Raw genomic sequence first — 20,700 nt, 5'->3', positions numbered from 1 at the left:
AGGTTGTGAGTGCAAGTGTGCGATACACAGCCCCAGTAATAACCGAGGCGGCCTGCCGGATTCAAACCGCGGACCTCTGTAACAAGTGGCGGGCGCCCTACCACCGGGCCGTGTCAGGCGAGTGAGCGGCCAGGTGCCTGAGCGAGTGAGCGAGCGAGCAAGTAAGTGGGACGGGTGAGTGAGTGAGTGAGCAGGGGGTTTATTGAGCGAGCGAGTCAGCGAGCGAGGAAGCAAGCAGTTGGGACGGGTGAGTGAGTGAGTAAGTGAGCAGGGGGTTCATAAAGTGAGTGTGTAAGCAGGTGGGACGGGTGAGTGAGTGAGTGAGCAGGGGATTCATAAAGTGAGTGTGTAAGCAGGTGGGACGGGTGAGTGAGTGAGTGAGCAGGGGATTCATAAAGTGAGTGTGTAAGCAGGTGGGACGGGTGAGTGAGTGAGTGAGCAGGGGATTTATTGAGCGAGCGAGTCAGTGAGCGAGCAAGCAAGCAGGTGGGACGGGTGAGTGAGTGAGTGAGTGAGCAGGGGATTCATAAAGTGAGTGTGTAAGCAGGTGGGACGGGTGATGAGTGAGTGAGCAGGGGATTTATTGAGCGAGCGAGTCATGAGCGAGCAAGCAAGCAGGTGGGACGGGTGAGTGAGTGAGTGAGCAGGGGATTCATAAAGTGAGTGTGTAAGCAGTGGGACGGGTGAGTGAGTGAGTGAGCAGGGGATTTATTGAGCGAGCGAGTCAGTGAGCGAGCAAGCAAGCAGTTGGGACGGGTGAGTGAGTGAGTGAGCAGGGGATTCATAAAGTGAGTGTGTAAGCAGGTGGGACGGGTGAGTGAGTAAGTGAGCAGGGGGTTTATTGAGCGAGCGAGCGGGCGGGCACACGAACCGCGTGGAGGTGCGCCGCACTGCGCGTCGTCCAGGTCGTCGTCGCCGCCGCTGGTGGAGTAGGGGCGCACGGGCGAGCGTGCGTACGTGTGCTTCTGGATGAGGCTGTCGACACTCTCGCGGCCCGGACCTCCCGCACACGCGCGCTCCAGGTACACGCTGCTAGCACACGCGCACAAAGACGAAGATCCCCCACCCCGTGTTTTCCTTAACGAACCGTCGGAGCAATGTTTGCACCTAACACCGGGTGCTAAATTGAGGCCGGGTCGACCTAGGGGAGGCCCAGAACTGGTTCAGATCATCGTGACTGGTGTTGGCCGTGAGCGGGTATCGAACTCGGGTGGCCAGGTTCGAAGCGCACTCCGCTAACTGCTGCGCTCCACGCACGCACAGACACAAACACACGTGTAGCCTGCACAAACTATTGGGGCAAATGCTGTTCGCGAGCACCGACCAAGACTTGTACGGCACACGAGGGGGCAAGTCGGCAGCACCCTACCCGGCCGTCTTTGTTTCCCCATTGCCGATGTTTTTAGGGACCCACACCAGGTAATCATTTGATGCTCAGTCTACCTTCGGGACGCTCAGGACTGGTTCAATTATGCGTCACCGATGTTGTCTGTGAGCGTGAGCTGCTCTCCCATACACAGACACACACGCGCTCATGCCTACACACACGCGCGCAAACACACACACGTCAATCAGTAATCTTTACGACCAAGTGAGAGTCAACTGAGACCACACGTCTCTTTTTTAAAAAAAGCAGACATAGAAAAAAACGTTCAATGGCTGCCATAAAACTTCAAATGCCAGAAATAAACGCTGACATTTTACGAGACAGTAGTTTGATATTCATGGTGAATTTGTTTTACACTAAAGTAATACACAAACTTACACAAATATGCATATGCATGCATCTACACATGATAAGGACAAAGATCCCCCGTATTGCCTTAACAGACTGTTGGGGCTCTTAGTGAGCACCTATGAAGGCCGACACTTCAAACGGCAGGGTGGGTGGCCAGCACCACACCCGGCCGCCTTTGTCTCCCTAGTAGTGCTATTTACAGATCGTACCGGGTACTCATTTGAGGCTGAGTCGACCTAAGAGAGGCCCAGGACCAGTTCCGATAATCGTCACTGGTGTTGGCTGCGAACTTGCTCTCGTCATAGGAATGTGGAATTGTGACCAATTGCGCCTACCACAGGAATGTAAAATAATTATTTCAACGGCAGCCGCTTTCACGATTTGATCGAAACGCGCAAATGAACGCATCGCAGATAAAAGAATCAACGAACGACTCTTTTTTTACAGACCTTTGCAAATCCACCGCCGGACGAAGGCCTCCCTCCCTGTTGCCACGTCAATCATTGGGGATCGTTTTGCCGTACTTCACTACGCCGGCCGCACTAGTGTGCCTTGGTGAACTGGTCCCACCCGGTGAGCCGTCGCGTGGAATCGAACTCGGGGTTCCCGGGCTCGGAGTGCAGCGTGCCCAACCACTGCACCCATCCCGTCCCCGCTGCTCACTAACGTACGCACCACCCCTCGTCAGGACTGGATCCGTACGCCGGCGCTCATGACATTTACCCCCAACTCTCGTTGGTTGGCCCACAAGCGAGAGACAACAAATAAATTCGCGTCTTCCTTAAGGACAGATGCAGATGCGCCGTCATAGCGCAGTCATCAAATTATCATTTATCTTCCCACCGGCTAAATTAGGGGGTAAACACTGGTCTTTGTGTGTGGCAGAAAGCTCGACTAATAGCATTGCGTCTGTAAATGTGCCCCCAGAGACCGCGGCTCTGAATTGCTTTCTGGAACTAAAAACAAGCTCTGCTCCCCTAATGCAATCGCGGCCCGACATCCGACTCCACAATAATCGCGTTTGCATTCTAATGGCCATCAAATTGACTTACTCCAAAGCCATTAGTGCCTCGGACAAATCTGTAAGCAAAAATAACATTTAAGAGCTTCCGTTATCGTTTCCCTCTTTTTCTCGGTTTAGTGTTTTTTTTTTTCTCCCCCCGAGCGCGTGCGTGCGTGCAAGCGTGCGTGCGTGCGTGCCAATTGGAGACGCGCAAGGCGTGCGTATTGATCGCGAGTGTCGTACGCGAGGCGAGATTAACAGAAAGAGTTGACATTTCAAGGCGCTCTCTGCCTTCCTCGGGAATATCGCTCAACAGCAGCAAAAACTTAATTCAATTTCATTTTCAAGTAAAGGTCAAAGTGCTCCGGTAAGTGTCGTATGTGCGCGTGTGTGTGCTGAACTTCTCTCGCACCGTACATAGACAACCGTGCCAATCGGAGGTGCGGGGGAAAGACAACAAACTAAACACAAAAAGCAGTAAGAAAGAAATGCGTTTTCAATCTAGATGATTTAAAAGTGCATAGCTCCAGTGGCTTCCTATTATTGGAAGAGCGTTCCAGACGGCCGCAGAAGCATATCTGAAAGCGCCTTGCGATGTCGTGACCGTCTTTGTACGATGGTTAGCCAAAAGCGAGGATGACCGGAGTTCGCGTGATAGTTTATGCTCCTTGATGAGATCGGCAAGATCTTGTGGATTATTTGTGGCAAGAACTTTGTGCGTAATAAAGAGTTTGGCGGCAGTCATCTTCATTGTTGGTCCTGACTCACAGCGATGGCAATTCCATATTTTTATGACAGGGACCAGTCCATTTTTTATTAAAAACAGCAGCCAACGTTGGCTTTGTTACACCAAGTGAAGCTGTTTCACAAGGTGGTATATCTTTTACACACCCTGGACGGATTATGATGATGACGATGTGGGGTTACCCTCATCGGAAAATGAATTAATTGACCATAAATGTAATTAATTAAACCCAACCAAAAACTTAATGTTACAACCGCGCTTATCTCAGCTATAAATTTGGCAACAATTCATTTTTCAACTGTAAATGTTTCATGATCCGTGACAGACGGCCACAGCTGGGGGAGGATTTCATCCAGTGGTGGATTGATCACCGCTGATGATAATGACGATTATACATTTTCCTACTGATATAAACATTCTAGATTTGAAGCTTTCGTGACTGCAAGGATTCATATTCTTAGGTTTTTTCGGTAAAGTCACGAAGGTAAAAAATTTAAATTAATAAAAGTAAAATAAAAATATTATATAAAATAATATATATATTTTTTATTTTACTTTTATTAATTTTAAGTTTTTACCTACGTGACTTTACCGAAAAAACCTAAGAATATGATATAAACATGGCCCTTCCATAGCAATGTAGAGCTCCCATCCCACCTTTGACTCGAGACTCAACAGAGTTGAGCGTTACCCTCAACCTGTTTGAGCAGGGAGACCCTCTTACTTTAATCCCTACAAGTATACAGTACACACACTTTAGCTGCAGGCCAGGCGTAAGTTTGAGTCATTATCCAATAATTCACGCTGTGGATAAGATCAAAGGGTAACGAACTCAGGCTCGTCATACAAATAATTTCAATCGTTTCATCAATCAAATAATGTCCAGCCAACAGAATAGCACTTACTCTGTTGAACTAAATAATGGTTTCCAGCTCTCTGTGAAATCCACGACTGGAAGAAGGCCTCCCAACTCATTGCTGGTCTGACTATACTTCACCATGTCAGTCAGCGTGTGTTTCTGAAGGAGGCCCAGACCCTCACGGATATCACTCGCCACTGTCAGCCTTGGCTGGGAATCGAACCCCAGGTCGCAAGTGCACTCACCGCCATGCCACCGTTCCAAGTTTGTAAACATATCGTTGCTTTGCATTACATGTAATTCCTCAATGTCAGTTTGGAATGATGGCTCATGCGTCCGCCCGTACGTACATATTCTATCTGAAGGAGTGGATTTATGTCTGCGACAGAGTGCCTGTTTATGTTGCTAAAGTGTTTTAATTGGACGTTTCAGAGCACCGGGCATATGATCTTTGTTCCCGGTATGGATCTCCGTATCAAACACGAGCGATGCCTCGTGAGCAGCTATTCAATTTCGCTGACGGTGGCTCATGAATAATGAAAAAAAAAACGTGCATTTTATTTGGATTTTTTTGTCCAAACGGTCAATATCGCGGAGCATTGTTTGCCCCTAGTCCATTGTGGCTCCTGCGTGCCGCGCCGCGCCGGGCCGCCGAGAGACGCGCGCATCTGCCGCACGCGAACGACGGGGAGGGACACGTAAAACCATTACGAGAGTAGCCGGTGCGAGTCTGGCTGGAGCCGCCGTGACCTCTCCACAATGGGCAGCCCCAGACTCCTCCGGGTGTGTGCGGGGGTGGTGGGGGGTTGCCGGGCGCTGCATTCGCGCGCCCTCTCGGCTCTGCGCGCCGAGAGGGCCGCAGAGTGTCGGCCCCAACGCTGGCGATCGCGCACGGCCTGGAGCTGGCCACGTGGCTGGCTTGGGATGGGGGGGTGTGGTTCATAATGGCCGTGTCTGAGACTAAAAGCACTAAAACTGAGCTGTGTAGCTATTCTTCACAAGCGACCTGGCTATCGCAAATGATCGCCCAACAAAGTGGGGCTTATCGTGTGGAAATTTACAGCGGCCAAATACTCTGCAATCGTAACTTTGATTCTCAATGTGGAGAGGAAAACCAGAGGACCCGGACGAAAAATCCACTCGACCACGGGGAGAGAGACACGCAAACTCCAAACACACAGGCGTCAGGGTCGGGATCGGGATCGAACCCATGACCTCCTGTGTACGGGGCGAGGAGGTTAACATCTCGCCACAGCAACACCAAGCTGGCATCGGAAAAATGGTGAATTTGAATCCTAGACAGAGTGTCTCTGTGTCCTTCTCACTCTCAGGGGGCTCATGATGGTCGTGTCTGAAACACTGAGCCCGGCATCGTGAAGACGACGGGTTTGAGTCCTGGGCTTGGTGTCTCTCTGGCATGCTCTCTCTGCAAACTCGTGATGGCCGTATCTGACACATTGAGCTGGCACCACTACGAGACTAGATTTACGCACTCTCTCTTCGTGGGCTCATGGCCACCTATTTTAACAATCAACACACCCCACAATTGTCAAAGTATTTGTCAACTCACCATATTCCCATTGGTTGCAATGAATCAGCAGTGGACTTTCTTTGCTTTGGCAGGAGTGAGTAGGACAACCGCTGTCAACCCCCCAAAGTGGTACTCATTTTATATACCACATAAGCATCGTTGGCTAAGACGACCCTTGACCGGGAATTGCCGGGGTCATGGGTTTGAGCCCTGGGGCTGGGTGCCTCTGTCCATCACTCATCATGAGAGGACTCATAATGGCCGTGTTCAAGAAAGAGTCAACGCTTCTGGGATCTCGAGTGGCAGAGCACAGGGCTGGGTCTCCACCGCTGGATGAAGAACTCACCACGTGGGAGTTGTTTGACCATATTTTACTTTTATTAATTTTAATTTTTTACCTACGTGACTTTACCGAAAAAACCTAAGAATATGATTTACTGCTGCCCGAAAACCCAACTCAGGTCACGGGGTTCAGGGTGCATTGCGCTAAGCGCTGAACCACCACTCCACCACTCCGCAGATATATTCATTTGGTAACGAGTGTGATTGTGGACATTCCAACACCATCAACAATATGCTTACCAGGGATGTAACGCAATGCGTTGATCTGTCGATCGGAATGTCTCCTTACAACTCACCCATGCATGCATCGGACCGTGCGTGCAAGAAGCAGTTATTTTATATTCGTATATGTTGGATGTTATGAGTTCTCATAAGCCCTGCAAGTGCCACTGTAATAGCTTGCCACGTTACGGCGCTATACAAGTCGTCACTATAATTATTATTGCGACAGATGCTGTACTGCACCACAACGTTAAATGAAAAAATGTATACATTTATCGAATAGCCAGGCGGGGTCAAGTGGTGTTACCGGCCCAAAGACTCACCTTTCCAGGTCGCTGAGACGTGAGGAGTCACGAAATCCCTTGGCGAATGGGTTGCTGTCGATTTTGAGTTTCGTGATCTGTGGGGACACGCCCAGTACTAGGTTAAGGCCTAGTCAATCCTCGGAGAGGCAATCTATATCAGGTGGACGTCATTCACTAATGATGTGTGACGTGATAAGAATTGGATGCTGGTAATTATCACACCACTCACAGCGCCCTTTGAAACGTCTGTAGGTCTTTTTTTGAACGCATGCACATGCGTACACAAAGACAAACTTCCCCCCTGTAGCCTTAACACACTTTTGGGGCAAGTACTGTGAGCGAGCATCTCTGAAGGCCGGCACGGCACACGAGGGGGTGGGTGGCCAGCACCACGCCCGGGTTGCCTTTGTCTCCCAAGTGGCGATGTTTACACACCGCACCAGGTAATAATTTGAGGTTGAGTCGACCTGAGGGAGACCCAGGACCGGTTCAGATAATCGTCATCGGTGTTGGCCGTGAGCGGGAATCGAACTCGGGTCGCCGGTTTCGTAGTGCACCAACAGCTGCACCACTGCTCCCCACACACGCACACACACACACACGCGCTCACACACGCGCACACACACGCTCACACACGCACACACACACACACGCGCTCACACACGCACATACACGCACGCGCTCACACACACGCTCACACACGCACACACACACACGCACGCACACACACACGCACACACACGCACACATACACACACGCGCTCACACACGCGCACACACGCACACACACACGGACACACACACGCTCACACACACACACGCACACACACACGCACACACACACACACGCTCACACACACACACGCTCACACACACACACGCACACACACACGCGCACACACACGCGCACACACCAGCTGATTCTGGTAGGCGGTGACGGCCGTGAAGACAGTTTCTGGAAACACGAATGTGCGGAACTCCTCCGACTTGAGGTTGACGAGGGACGAGGTGTGGTCCATCTTCTTGATGATGTGCACGCGCGGTTGGTACTTGTGCATGGAGTTGAGGATTATCTGGAGACGAGCAACGGAGGAGAGTCACACAAATGGCGGAGGCAGCAGAAGCATCAGCAGCAGCTACAGAAGCAGCAGCAGTAGCAGCAACAGGGGCAGCACCCGCAGAAGCACCAGTAGCTGCAGAAGCCGCAGCAGCAGCAAAAGCAGTAGCACCAGCAGAGGCAGCAGCAGCTACAGAAGCAGCAGCAGTAGCAGCAACAGGGGGAGCACCAACAGAAGAACCAGTAGCTGCAGAAGCATCAGCAGTAGCTGCAGAAGCAGTAGCACCAGCAGAGGCAGCAGCAGCTACAGAAGCAGCAGCAGTAGCAGAAACAGGGGCAGCACCAGCAGAAGAACCAGTAGCTGCAGAAGCATCAGCAGTAGCTGCAGAAGCAGCAGCACCAGCAGAAGCACTGGCAGGATCAGAGTAGCAGCAGGAGCAGCAGTGACAGGGTTAAAGGGTGGTCTCAGTAACAGTGCTCACTCAGCAACACTCCGGGGTGAAAGGTCCTGCCTGTTTAGAGAAACATTACCCGATTCTAATATATGCTGGTCACACACGTCTGGTTCACAGCACAATGCACTCACCACAAATACAACTACAAAATCACGCACACACGCACACAGACGCACGTACACTCCCGCCCACACACATATTTACGATAAAAAATAATAAGTAACTTAGAGCTTTTTGTCAATCCACTGCTCTGCTGTTTTGCGGAGATTGCTTGGAGATACTTTAACATGAAGACCAGAGTGGGTAGGTGAACGGAGTGGTCAGGACCAGTTCAAATATCATGGCCACTTGGAATTGAACTCAGGTCGCCATGTCCAGTGCGCAATGTGTGGAAACCAACGCAGCACCAGCTGCGAAAATCGAATCCAAACATATGAGCACCATTGTTATTTGGAGTTCCCTCTTTGGCCAAACTGCCACTTATGCCAATAAAAAAGTTGGCATAAGTTGCAAAATGAAACACTTTAATAACTCATTGTAACATTTCACATCAACCGGACAATACGTGGCATTACGTAATGTGGGGGCGGGGCGGGGGGTGAGCTGGGGGGGGTGAGCTGGGGGGGTGAGCTGGGGGGTGAGCTGGGGGGTGAGCTGGGAGGGTGAGCTGGGTGGGTGAGCTGGGGGGGGTGAGCTGGGAGGGTGAGCTGGGAGGGGGTGAGCTGGGGGGGTGAGCTGGGAGGGGGTGAGCTGGGGGGGTGAGCTGGGGGGGTGAGCTGGGGGGGGTGAGCTGGGGGGTGAGCTGGGGGGTGATCTGGGGGGTAAGCTGGGGAGTGAGCTGGGGGGGTGAGCTGGGGGGTGAGCTCTCTGCACAGGATATTGTACACAGCACAACACAACGTGCCGTGTACCACGTATCCAGATTTATCGTGCGTCAGTAAATTGCTCGTGACATCGGCTCACAATGCCTCGGCCTTGTGGGATCCGCAGTGTCCTCAAGCGAGCAGATGCCATTTCTTTGATCCCATTTCCCCGGCGCGTTATCGGATGATACGGGACTGGACGCGCCTGCTCTTGATCCAGCTCAGGAATAATCCCGCTAAAGGATGCCCCCTCCCCCCCGGCCGCTATCCAGGCGCGCAAGGCGGCGCCTAATGGGAAACGTAAATATTCCTGCAGAGACGCGCGCGCGCGCTCACAATCGTGATCTCATTACAGCCTGAGACAGCGGGGAGGGGGGGGTCAGTGGATGGGTGAGGGTTAAAATCCGCGCAAACGTCAAGCGCCGTGATTGAAATGCTGTTCATTTGTTACCGCCCGTCAAGTCTCCGCGGGCAGGTTTTACGTTTCTGTAATCGCGCACGGAGCCGTAATTTATTGCCGCGTTTTAATTCTGGCGGCGCTCGGCGGGAGATATTTTTTTCCCGAGTGCTCGTGGATGAATGTCAGTGGTAAGTGAGCCTGATTAAGGACCCACGTCCCAATTGGTAAACCGCCCGTGCTAATGTTGCTTATGAAGTGTGCGTCGTCAGATTAACTTAGCACTCGCATTGCTCACAGGAGTTCGAATACAAATGACCATCGGCACCGTTATTGGTTACGTTTAAAGTGAGCAACGTGTTATTGTGGAGCTATAGAGTCTACGGACTTTGACAAGGACACTTTCATCATCGGTCAGAATCCACCAACGGTGATGTGATACAGCAGGTAGGTTTCTGGGATAACTGTGCGGAGTTTGATTTTTCCTCCCGTCAGCCGAAATGAGCACCGGCCCATGCTCGTTTCAGCAAAGGGGACGCACTAAACATTCGTTTGGTCTTTATTAATTGAAGTATATTCCAGTTGTGACTTTCATAATCACGTCACGGCAATTAATATATTTCCATTTGGGACACTACCAAAATGCAGTGTGTGTCAGACAGCCGGCCTCTGGAAAGCGACTTCACAGATCAACTCAATTGCTTCCAATCCACACTTGGTGTATCTATGTAAGGGGCGCCGCGGTGGAGAGATGTTAACTCCCTCGCCTGATATGCAGGAAGTTGTGGGTTAGATCCCGATCTTGACGACTGTATATTTGGAGTTTGCATGTTCTCTCTCTCTCTGTGGTCGCGGGGATTTTTCTCCGGGTCTTCCGGTTTTTCCCTCCATATTTATAAACATGCAAACACAGTGTTTGGCTGCTATAAATTTGGCTGTTATAAATTTACACGCGATTAGCCACTTTGTTGAGTCAGCTACTATTCGTGGCCAGGTCGTATCTAAAAAAAGAGCTATACAGCTCAGTGGACCTTACCTAGTAAAATAAAATAAAAAAAAGATTTCATAGTTTTATGCATGCTGAACTTCTTTTGTATCGTACGTAGCCAACCGTGCTCACCGCTGGCGCTGCACCCGCTCACGTGCCACCCTGCTAGAGCGGCGTTAATCACGGGGCTAGCGAACCAATGCTCTTGTAAACCTCAAAGCTGGCAGAATGGCAAATTAAGTGAAAGCAAAATATGTTAAAAACAGGTCTTTTGTTCGAGTCCAGCTCCATTGGTAGCTGGACTGAGACCATCAGCTTCTTGTGCGTGAGAACCCGGTTTATTAACTGGTGGCTGCCCAGATTGAAATCCACAAATTAAAATTGCTACCAGCTCGGTGCTCTGACATGTATCATCTCTAACCCCTTGCCGACTACATTTTTTTATATCTAGATTGAAAACTAATTTCTTTGGAATTTATTTTTGTTTTTAGTTTGTTGTCCTTCCCCCGCACCTCCGATTAACATGGTTGGCTACGTACGGTGTGAAAGAAGTTCAACATACAAATATACACTCACCACTCCCCTCCATCGCACCCCTTGCCTCCACCCATGCCTTTCATGCACCCCCCCCACCCCCCAGCCACCACCTCCCAATGACATTAAACTCAAGCTTTGGAAAAACATATTTTTCCAGAGCTCAGCCTCGGACAGCTCCCGGCTGAAATGAATACCCTGGCCAAACACGGTTGCCGATGAGCCGGAGAGTTCTACCGCGTGGCGAGGGCAGCGGCACGCCCTGGGAAGTCGGAGGGCGGGCGGCACTCACGTGTCCGTGCTGGTCCAGCTCGTTGTTGGTGAGCTTGAGCTTCTCGAAGGAGACCATCTGCTTGTGCAGCTGCTCGCCGGCGAACGGCGAGTCCGGGTGCACGTACAGCCTGCACGCACGCACCATGCGCCACGCGCACACAGACAGAGGTCCCACACCGTACAGCCTACGCAAGACCGTTCGGGGGCCGGTGGTGGCGTTAGCGAGCGCCTATTAAGGTGTATGAATGGCCAAGTCGTTGAGCGGTAGTTTGTGATGTTCTGTCTCTCGGTCCTCTTTATCCCCACAACAAGCTAAACACAAAAAGCAGTTCCAAAGAAATGAGTTTGCAATTTAGGTGATTTAAAAGTGCATAGCTCCAGTGACTTCCTAATATCGGAAGAGCGTTCCAGACGGTCGCGGAAGCGCATCTGAAATCGCCGCGCGATGCGGTGACCGTCTGTGTTCGATGGCTCGCCAAAAGCCGCCGCGAGGATGACCGGAGTCCACGTGTTGGTTTATGCTCCACACGTCTTAGCCTTTTTTGCAACTCTTCTCACGAGGGCCTCTGCTCTCCCGAACGTTGCTGGCTCATCTCGAGGTAGCGCAATGAAGCAGCGTGAATGGGTGTCCCCTGCACGGGCGGCACAGTGGGGCGGCGGGAGGTGGTGCGGGCAGTGTCGAGCGAGCGCGCGTGTTGCACCTCGCGGGTAGCGGAGGGTCGGCCTTGCCCGCCACGAGCCAGGAGGAGCGGTGGTACGCGTAGCGGTAGCGCTTGTTGTCCACGGGCACGATGTCCATGAGCACGATGTACTTCGCGTCGGGCTCCACTCCTCCGAAGGACACGCGGATCGTGGGGAACATGCGCCTGTGCACAAAAAACAAAGGTCCCCCAGCGTAGCGTCAACAGACCGTTGGTAGGGCAAGTGCAGTCAGCGAGCGCCTATGAAGGCCGGCAATGCTGGCGCACGAGGGGGTGGGTGGCCGACACCGCGCACGTGACGCCTTTGTCTCCCGAGTGGCGACGTTTACACACCGCACCAGGTACTGGTTTGAGGTTGAGTCGACCTGGCGGAGACCCAGGACCTGCTCGGATAATCGTGACTGGTTTCAACCGTGAGCGGGAATTGAACGTAGCGCAGTGTGCTAACCACTACACTACCGATCCACACTCCAGCACACACACACACGTACGTGCATAGCTTTATTACATAGTTCAGATCTAACAGATGTGGGGGGGGGGGGATCGTGATCTCGAAGTGGGGGGGAGGGGGGCATTTGAGTTTCCCCAGTAATTTATTCCCATTTATAGCATTGGATGAAACCCCGAAAACCCATCGACCCGTCGGACAGCTGTAACAGCGTGAGCTCGAAAAACCCACGCGGTCGAATTTCTCAACGAACATTTCCCGGGTCGCTGGTAGCCTCCAGTCGGTAGCAGCCCACGAGTCGCAACAGTCACAGCAGGGGGGAATACTTGGTGTGGTGTGTCAGGGTTGGTGGGAGTGATGGGAGTGGTGGGGGTGGTGGGGGTGGTCGGAGTGGTGGGGGTGGTGGGGGGGGTGGGGGGTAGGACCTGTACCGACACGGCCGGGCCGAGCCGAGCCGAGGCGCTGCTCGTACCGGCCGGATTTGGTGATGATCATTTCGGTGCCGAGCTCGTGGAACTTCTCCCACAGCTCCTTGGTCTCCAGGGCGCAGGTGACGCTCGCCAGCTCCGCGCTGCTGGGAGCCGGCGACCCCCCCGGGGGGATCAGAGCCTCCATCCCCGGCGCCGCCGCCGCCGCCGTCGCCACCACCACCGCCGGGCCGCCCCTGCTCCTCGTCGGGACATCCGCTGCCCCCGCCGGGTCAGCCACGGACGACGTGACGCCGTCGTCGCCCTCCTCGTCCTCCTCGTCCCGCCTCGGCGAAGCCTCCACGAACTTCTCTGCAGAGAGTTGCCGTGGGGGGGGGGGGGGGGGGGGTGTGGGAGGTCAGGGTCGGTGGCGTTGTTGCTCGGCCCCAGGTGGTGGTGTGCGGGGCACTACCGAGCGTGCAGGCGGTGGAACTGCACCGGGGACCGCGGGCCAGAGAGGACTCAAGTGCCGGTAGGGCCCCTGCACCCCCGGCACACCTTCAGACTAGACCGGAAGTATTACTACCGACACCGTGACGTCGAATCGAAGGATTCCTCCAGTCCTTGATAATGATTCTGAAGCACGGGGGATGGGGGGGGGGGCAAAGTAGGGGGCCCAGGGCGGTCGCCCCGATTTGCCGTGTACCCTCAGGACGACTCTGGGTGCCGGGCTACAAAGAAGGGGGAACGCTGGAGAGGGAGGGTACCCCCCCTCCTCCTCCCGGTTTTATTTGCTGCACCAGGGCCTATGCCAACCCCACTATGCCACTGCGTCGTATAGTCTCGTAAACATTTTGGCTTTTCTCACGGAGAGATTATTCATGTTGTGAGCATGTCACTTCATATTGATGCTGTTTGACTTTGCATGGGTGGAGCGGTGGCACAGTGGTTAGCACACTGCACGATCTACCCAGTGGCCCGACTTCAATTGCCGGCATCAGCGGCCACGATTCCTGGCCCCCGGCCCCGTCATCTATCCGCACTGCCCAGCGTGGTGAAGTATGGTCAAACAAACATGGCAAAAGGGCGGCCACGTACCGTTAGAACTGGTCCGGTGGTGTTGCTTTATTCGTGACGTGGTATTTCATCGCATTGTTGGGTTTTTATGACCGTAAATGTCGTGTTGGTGTTTTCCTATTGTGGCAATTACCTTTTTCGGTGCAAGCGTTATTCCTGTTGTGGCGCCCGGTGAGACTGTCGTTAGAGCGCTGGTGCCCATCATGGGAGTGGAACTTACACCACCTGAGTCATGAATGAAATTGCGCGTCTGCCCGTTGGTAACTTGCGGAATGAAAAACACTGAGGATTCCGATGTTTGTTTACTGCCATGAACACAGATTGATATATGCTATCTTTTCATGCCGGCTTAGAGAATTTATGTTGAAGAATTCATACATTCCCCTTAAATGTAACCAGTGAAATATCACTGAATCTAAAGACTAATTTTCAGGTGGACCCCACATTTGGATATATGGCCAATTTCACGAATGTGTGTAGGACGTCACATGGGTTATATGTCCACACCTCTTAATGTAATACTACGGTAGTGATGTAACCTACACGCTATGTTGACAGCCTGAATGTCACCTGAAAGTACATTTTTCTCACGGATCTGCAAACCCGTGTCGAATAACCATGATTATGGGAACATTTCTGCGAAAAAGAGAGCTCTATCTGTTTTGGTTGCTTCTTCATGAACCTGAGCTGAGTGAGATTTCGTGGCACAATTAGCGGCAACAAATAATTAAATAAAACGCACAGCTAAACGTCCGTCTCACTCCGTATGATTAACACCGCAGTCCACAAACCCGCAGCCCTTCCAAAAAGCGTGCTTTACAGCAGCATTTGTTAATTAAGAAACACACCCCTGAACGAGTTTGACCCCGACAAGTCTAATCAGTAAGGCCGTGTCCAATTACACGAATGCCACTGGGTTTCTAGGTGGTATCAGAGGCAGAAGCCCTCGAGGAAACCCGATGGGACCCAATCGGTGAAGTACAACACAGATGGCACCACCACTTGTACACACAGCAGCGTAGCGTGGCTTGCGTGAAGCCTACTACGTGGTATGATATCTCCCCTCGTCGTAGCCCAGCGCCCGGGGTCCCTTTCCTTCTGCCCGTGGGCCCTCGATGCATTTCCACCGCTTCAAGGAAGTCAGCGGCATTGCACGTCTCGGTGTCGACTGGCGAAGGTCGCTTGCTCGCACGCGCCGTTAGCGGCCACTCCACGACACCAACCTTCACCATGGCCAATCCTGCGGGCGATTGAACCGCGGTTTCAATCGGAGGTGGCAAAACGCGAACAGCCTCAACTCGGGAGCCTGCGAAAACCGCGAACGTGTTCCGTTGTCTCTAAGCCAGCGTGTCGGAGTTGGGGTTGGCAGACCACACGCAGGACACGGTGGGTTGTGGAAACCTGTACAGTTTCCACAACGCGGTGGGCCAGTGGGCGACAGTACAGCAAGTAGGTACTTGAGCAATCTGCAGGTGCCTTTGAGGGCCATCATCTCGGCATGCGCGGGGATCTTCTTCGAGCGCTACGGTTTTCCTCCCGCACTCTCCTGGACATCTGTGATAAAGAGCTTTATAGCTCATTGGATTCCTCCAATATCTCTTCTTGGTTCTTTCGGTAAAGTGACGTAGAAGGGAAGTAATAAAATAATAAAAATAAAACATAATAAAATAATTCTCACGACGTTTCGGCCACAACACAAGCAGCCGTCCTCAGGTGAAGACCAGGTCTGTCGAGGCGACAGCGTCTAAATGACACTAAATGACGCTTAGACGCTAAATGACGCTTAGACACTGTCACCTCGACAGACCTGGTCTTCACCTGAGGACGGCTGCTTGTTTTGTGGCCGAAACGTCGTGAGAATTATTTTATTATGTTTTATTTGTATTATTTTATTACTTCCCTTCTACGTGACTTTACCGAAAGAACCAAGAAGATGAATCCCTGCAGTCACGAAAGCTTTAAATCGAAATCCTCCAATATAAATAAATATTTTGATTCTGTAACCAAGCTGGGAAACGGCCAAATGTGAAAAGCAGGACTCTCCTGAAAATTAGTCTCGAGACTAAATGAGTGTTCGCTGGATCGTTTAATATCTACAAAGGCACAGGGGAGGCTGCAATGGCGAAATAAAGGATTAGTGATAACGGAGGGCACCTTGGGAGCAAATCAACGGAACGTGCCCGACCTCACCAGATATGGGAAGCTAAGCGGCGCGGAGTCTGGACTGCGCTTGGATGGGTGGCCACCGCGCGCGAATGTGTTGTGGACATGGTACGCCAACGTGTACACTCCACCACCTTCACCGACCTGCACCGACCAGCGTGGTTAAGTGTGGCAAGAATAACGCCCACGATCTGCACGGTATGGAGGAGGCCCTCATCCAGTTGTGGATTTACAAAAGGGCCGTAAGCCTGACAATACTTAAACATCAATACGTGCCTTACATCGCGCACCCATGATGTAACTATTTCTCTGTAAAATTTTGATTCAAAGCTTTCGTGACTGCAGCGATTCATATTCTTGGTTCTTTCGGTAAAGTCACGTAGAAGGGAAATAATAAAATAATAATAATATAAAACAATAAAAATTCTCACGACGTTTCGACTGCAACACAAGCAATCATCATCAGGTGTGAAATCCACAGCAAAAAAAAATGCAGTCAAAACGTCGTGAGAATTTTTATTGTTTTATATTTATATTATTTCCCTTCTACGTGACTTTACTGAAAGAACCAAGAATATATTTCTCTGTAGTGCAATCTTTTGGTCTCGGGGACCCCCTAAAGGCGTTTGTCCCTCTGAAGCTTGCCAGAATTGAACCTGCATAGTGCTTGGATAGGTGACTAGGGTACCGCAGGCAGGATTGATGGATCACGTATAGATCACAGTGCGTTGTGGACAGCCATACAGGGCAGCGAGGTGGTGAACGGTGGGTGTGAGTAGAGCAAGCGGGCTCTTAATCGGTGCGGAGACGTTTAACAATGGGTTGTGAAGGTTCGTTTTTACATTAATTAACGCGAGGCCACGTGTCGTCAAGACGTTCGAAATTGTATATTGCCGTGTGTCTTCGCCCGAATTTAATATGATCTGGCTGCCGCCATGACTCGGTGTGGAGCGGTAAAGGTCACACAAACACACAGGCCGTGTTACACCACCCCCTGTCAGTGACTCACTAATCCCACAGCACGCACGTGGTCGCAGACGCGGTTACACGCACGGCCCGTTTGTCAATCCGCTGCTGGATGAGAGCCTTCCCATCGCCCCTAACGGCTCCACCTGCCCAGATTTCTTCACCGCGCCGGCGGCAGCCCGAGGTCGATTTCTGCCGATGATTATCTGGGCCCGGTCCTGGGCCTCCCTTAGGTCGACTCAGCCTCAAATGAGTAGCCGGTGTGGTGCGTGAACGTCGCCACTAGGGAGATAAAGGTGTGGTGCTGGCCACCAACCCTCTCGTTTGCCGTGCCGGCTTTCATAGGTCCTCTCTAAGAGCACTTGCCCCAACAGCCTGTTAAGGCCATACGGGGGACCTTCATCTTCGTGAAGAATGAGGAGCATGCATGTACAGCACAACAGTGATTTGTATTGAGACACTGCCTCTCTCTGCTGACCACCCCGTTTGCAAATCCCGCAGCTGCCTGTGACAACGTGGCATGCAAGGCCGTCACCCATCACAGCGATATTCAGGCTCAGACCTGCTTAGCTTGAGAGATTGGGCACAGTTGAGGACACGCTATCTTTAGGTGCCGTTGCGTGCGTGTGATACATTTTACATTTTAAAGACAAGGTAAGAGAAAACAATAAATATTAAACATATATTGTAAAACGTATATTAAAAACAGATGTGTAATTATATTACGCGAATAGGTTGCCTCTGCCATGAAAGTCAACACCACAGTGTCTTGACAACAACAGCACGCATCGCATTTACAGGCATTATTACGAATACCGATGAATTTTAACCTTCTAGTTTCACGTTGACATTCTATACATTCATGGGCAATGCACTTGTACAAAGAGCCAGGTATGATAGCAGTACCATTCACTTACCCAGGTCGTAGCCGAGTCTCAAGACTTGTTCATCAGGGCCTGCAGCGGCGTGGATTTGGTCGTGACTTTTTATTTTATTTTGCGAGTGTTTGACTATGATTTCCCAAGGCATCTTTGAGATTCTGAAGCATTGATTGTTAATGCCCGAGCTTCGGTGAGGCAGACCAAGCCACCTTGAGTGTTATTATGCTTCAGTGTTGATGCCCAAGGCTGGCAGATTCTTTCTTTGAGAGCAACAGGAGCAGCATTGTCTTCAACGCAAGAGTGTCCGACTCCCAATCTGAAGGTTTCAAGTTCAACTCTCAGGTCGGGTGCGTTGACTCGGCTGAACGTTACCCTCTCGTGGAAAGTCAACGATGGCCTTTCTGTAGATGGACCGGGCCCTGCCATAGAAATGTGGAATTTACAGCACTGGCTCAAGGACCTCGACAGAGATGGTCACCCATAATGTCTCAATTGAGCACTGACGTTGGAATAGACTGCGTAGTGGGGAGCATTTACATAACTATGCAGCGTGGCTGTATGAAGCAATAAATGGGCGACGTCTTACCGGTGACTTGTTGAGTATGCATGGATTACGCAACAGCTGATCGTCGCCAAGTAAGAGATGTTCATTCTAACGGTGTTCTCTATAGCGGCTGTAATGCTGAAATCAGACACAACTGATGAAAAATATAAGAATAGACATTCGCCTTTCTGGCAATAAAACGACAGGTGTTAAGATGTTCAAACACCAAATCGATACCTATTCCAAGGCATCGAGTTTGCATTAACCACACGTACTTGTGGCAAAACATGAAAACAAACGGGCTCTGATAATTACATATGATGAATTGGCTTTGAAAACTGATTGGCCTACACCAGAGTCAGCCTTCTTTATGGCCTAGTCTCACCACCGGTGTTAGACAAGCGAACGCCAAAAGGCGAACAGCACAAAGGAAATGCAAGCATCAAAGTATGAATATCTCGGGTCGAGCAGCAATATTTACGGGACCTTTTTGCCAGCATCAAAATGTCGAGGAAAAAAAAAAGAGACAACTACAGTCGAGCATATTCTCATAACCGGAATCATTCGAAAAAATGAAATTCTCCGACGTTTCCAACACCCCCGACCCAAAAAAATATGACCCCTTAAAATGTCCGGGAATCAATTTGGAAATGGCGTGGTGGCGCAGCGAATAGCGAACGGCGCTTTGAATTCGGGACGCCGAGTTCGATTCCCGACCACGGCTAACACCCGCGGCAAGAGATAACTGAACCGATTTCTCGACCCCCATTCTTGCCTAACCCACACTGACCGGCACGGTGAAGTATGATCAAAGGGTCAAACAACTCCCCTCGCGAACCATCCAGCCATCATCCAGCAGTGGACTGTCGAAGGCGGTGTTACGTCTTCACTTCTACGTCTACATTTTTTGACACTGCTATAATGATGCCGCTCAACGGACGGAGTGCATTAATATTCCCCTTGCATGCTGAGCAAAGCTGGCAATGTACCCAATAATACACTTAGAGCACGTCTTAGGTGATAGGGCCTCGGCTACAATGGCCTCATAGAGTTTTATCAAAAATGTCCCCATCGATTTCCAGATGCACGTTGACACTAACGCGTTAGATATCAGCGTGGGTGGCACGGTCGTTACTCATGCGATAGTTTATCACCAACAGCAGCAGTATCATCAGTAGCATCACCAACGGATGTGGCAGTCGCAGCAATAGCAGAATCAGTATCGTCGTCATTATCAATAGAAACGATGGTAGCAAAATCCTCAGCAACAGCACCATAAGTACTAACAGCAAGAGCAGTGCAATCATCATCATCAGGAACATCAACATCATCATCTCATCCATAATAGAGGTTTTTGTTGGGTTAGATTGCGTGATGTGTCGTTAAACCCACCACCACCCGACACAGCCAATTAGTAAGGTTTGTCACGTAAACAGAACGTGCCAATTCGTTACTAGTCCGGCACACCGGTGTGTTGGAGAGCAAATCCACAACATTTACAATACGAGTACGACGTTTCGCCAGCAATTACAACTAGCTTCATCAGGCGACAGCCAGATTAACATGTACGCAATCTAACGCAAAAAAAACTCTATTACGGATGATATTGGTCACGAAAGCCTACTACGTGTTAAACCATCATCTCATAATGACTCAAGTGTCGTTCTGCTGTCGGATGGACTCAATGACGTAGTTCATGCACTGCGCTATCCACCCCGCCTGCCCGAGTTCGATTCCCAGCCACGGCTACCATCAGTGGCTCGTGATATCTGAAGTGGTTCTGACAATACCCCCGCCCCCCTTCACCAACCCCCACTGACCAGCGTGGTGAAGTATGACCGACACCGTGTCGTGGACCCTTACATCCAGCTGTGGATTGACAAAGGGCTGTTTATACCGACTATAATCACCCAGCAATGTCTGTCCTTAATGCTCGTGACGTCACTCCACGTCGACCAGCCCCCCTCATTAATATTCATGAGCGGATAACGTCCTCCAAATGGACACCCCCCCCCCCCCCCCATTATTATTACCTACTATAATGAGCCAAGAATGTCTGTGTGCAACGCTCGTGACGTCACTCCACGTCGACCAACCCCCTTCATTAATAATCATGAGCAGGTGACGTCACTCCACATGGGGGGGGCGAGGCGCCTCCTCCCCCCTCCACGGCGTCAACTTACAACCTTCACGACAAAGGC

General features: G+C 51.2%; 1 protein-coding gene across 1 annotated transcript in view; it reads right to left on the bottom strand.

The window, feature by feature from the left end:
- The window catches only part of LOC133340496 (T-box transcription factor TBX20-like), a 38,047-nt gene that overhangs the window by 6,770 nt on the left and 10,577 nt on the right, over positions 1 to 20,700 (bottom strand). Inside the window, 6 exon segments of the mRNA XM_061548789.1 lie at positions 872 to 1,032; positions 6,764 to 6,840; positions 7,660 to 7,818; positions 11,332 to 11,440; positions 12,014 to 12,178; positions 12,934 to 13,240. Coding sequence (XP_061404773.1) covers positions 872 to 1,032; positions 6,764 to 6,840; positions 7,660 to 7,818; positions 11,332 to 11,440; positions 12,014 to 12,178; positions 12,934 to 13,240 — 978 coding nt within the window.

The sequence above is a fragment of the Lethenteron reissneri genome, chromosome 9 (assembly GCF_015708825.2).
Source record: "Lethenteron reissneri isolate LAM-NWPU_2019-01 chromosome 9, ASM1570882v1, whole genome shotgun sequence".
Lineage (NCBI taxonomy): Eukaryota > Metazoa > Chordata > Hyperoartia > Petromyzontiformes > Petromyzontidae > Lethenteron > Lethenteron reissneri.
This window is presented reverse-complemented; position numbering and strand designations above follow the sequence as displayed.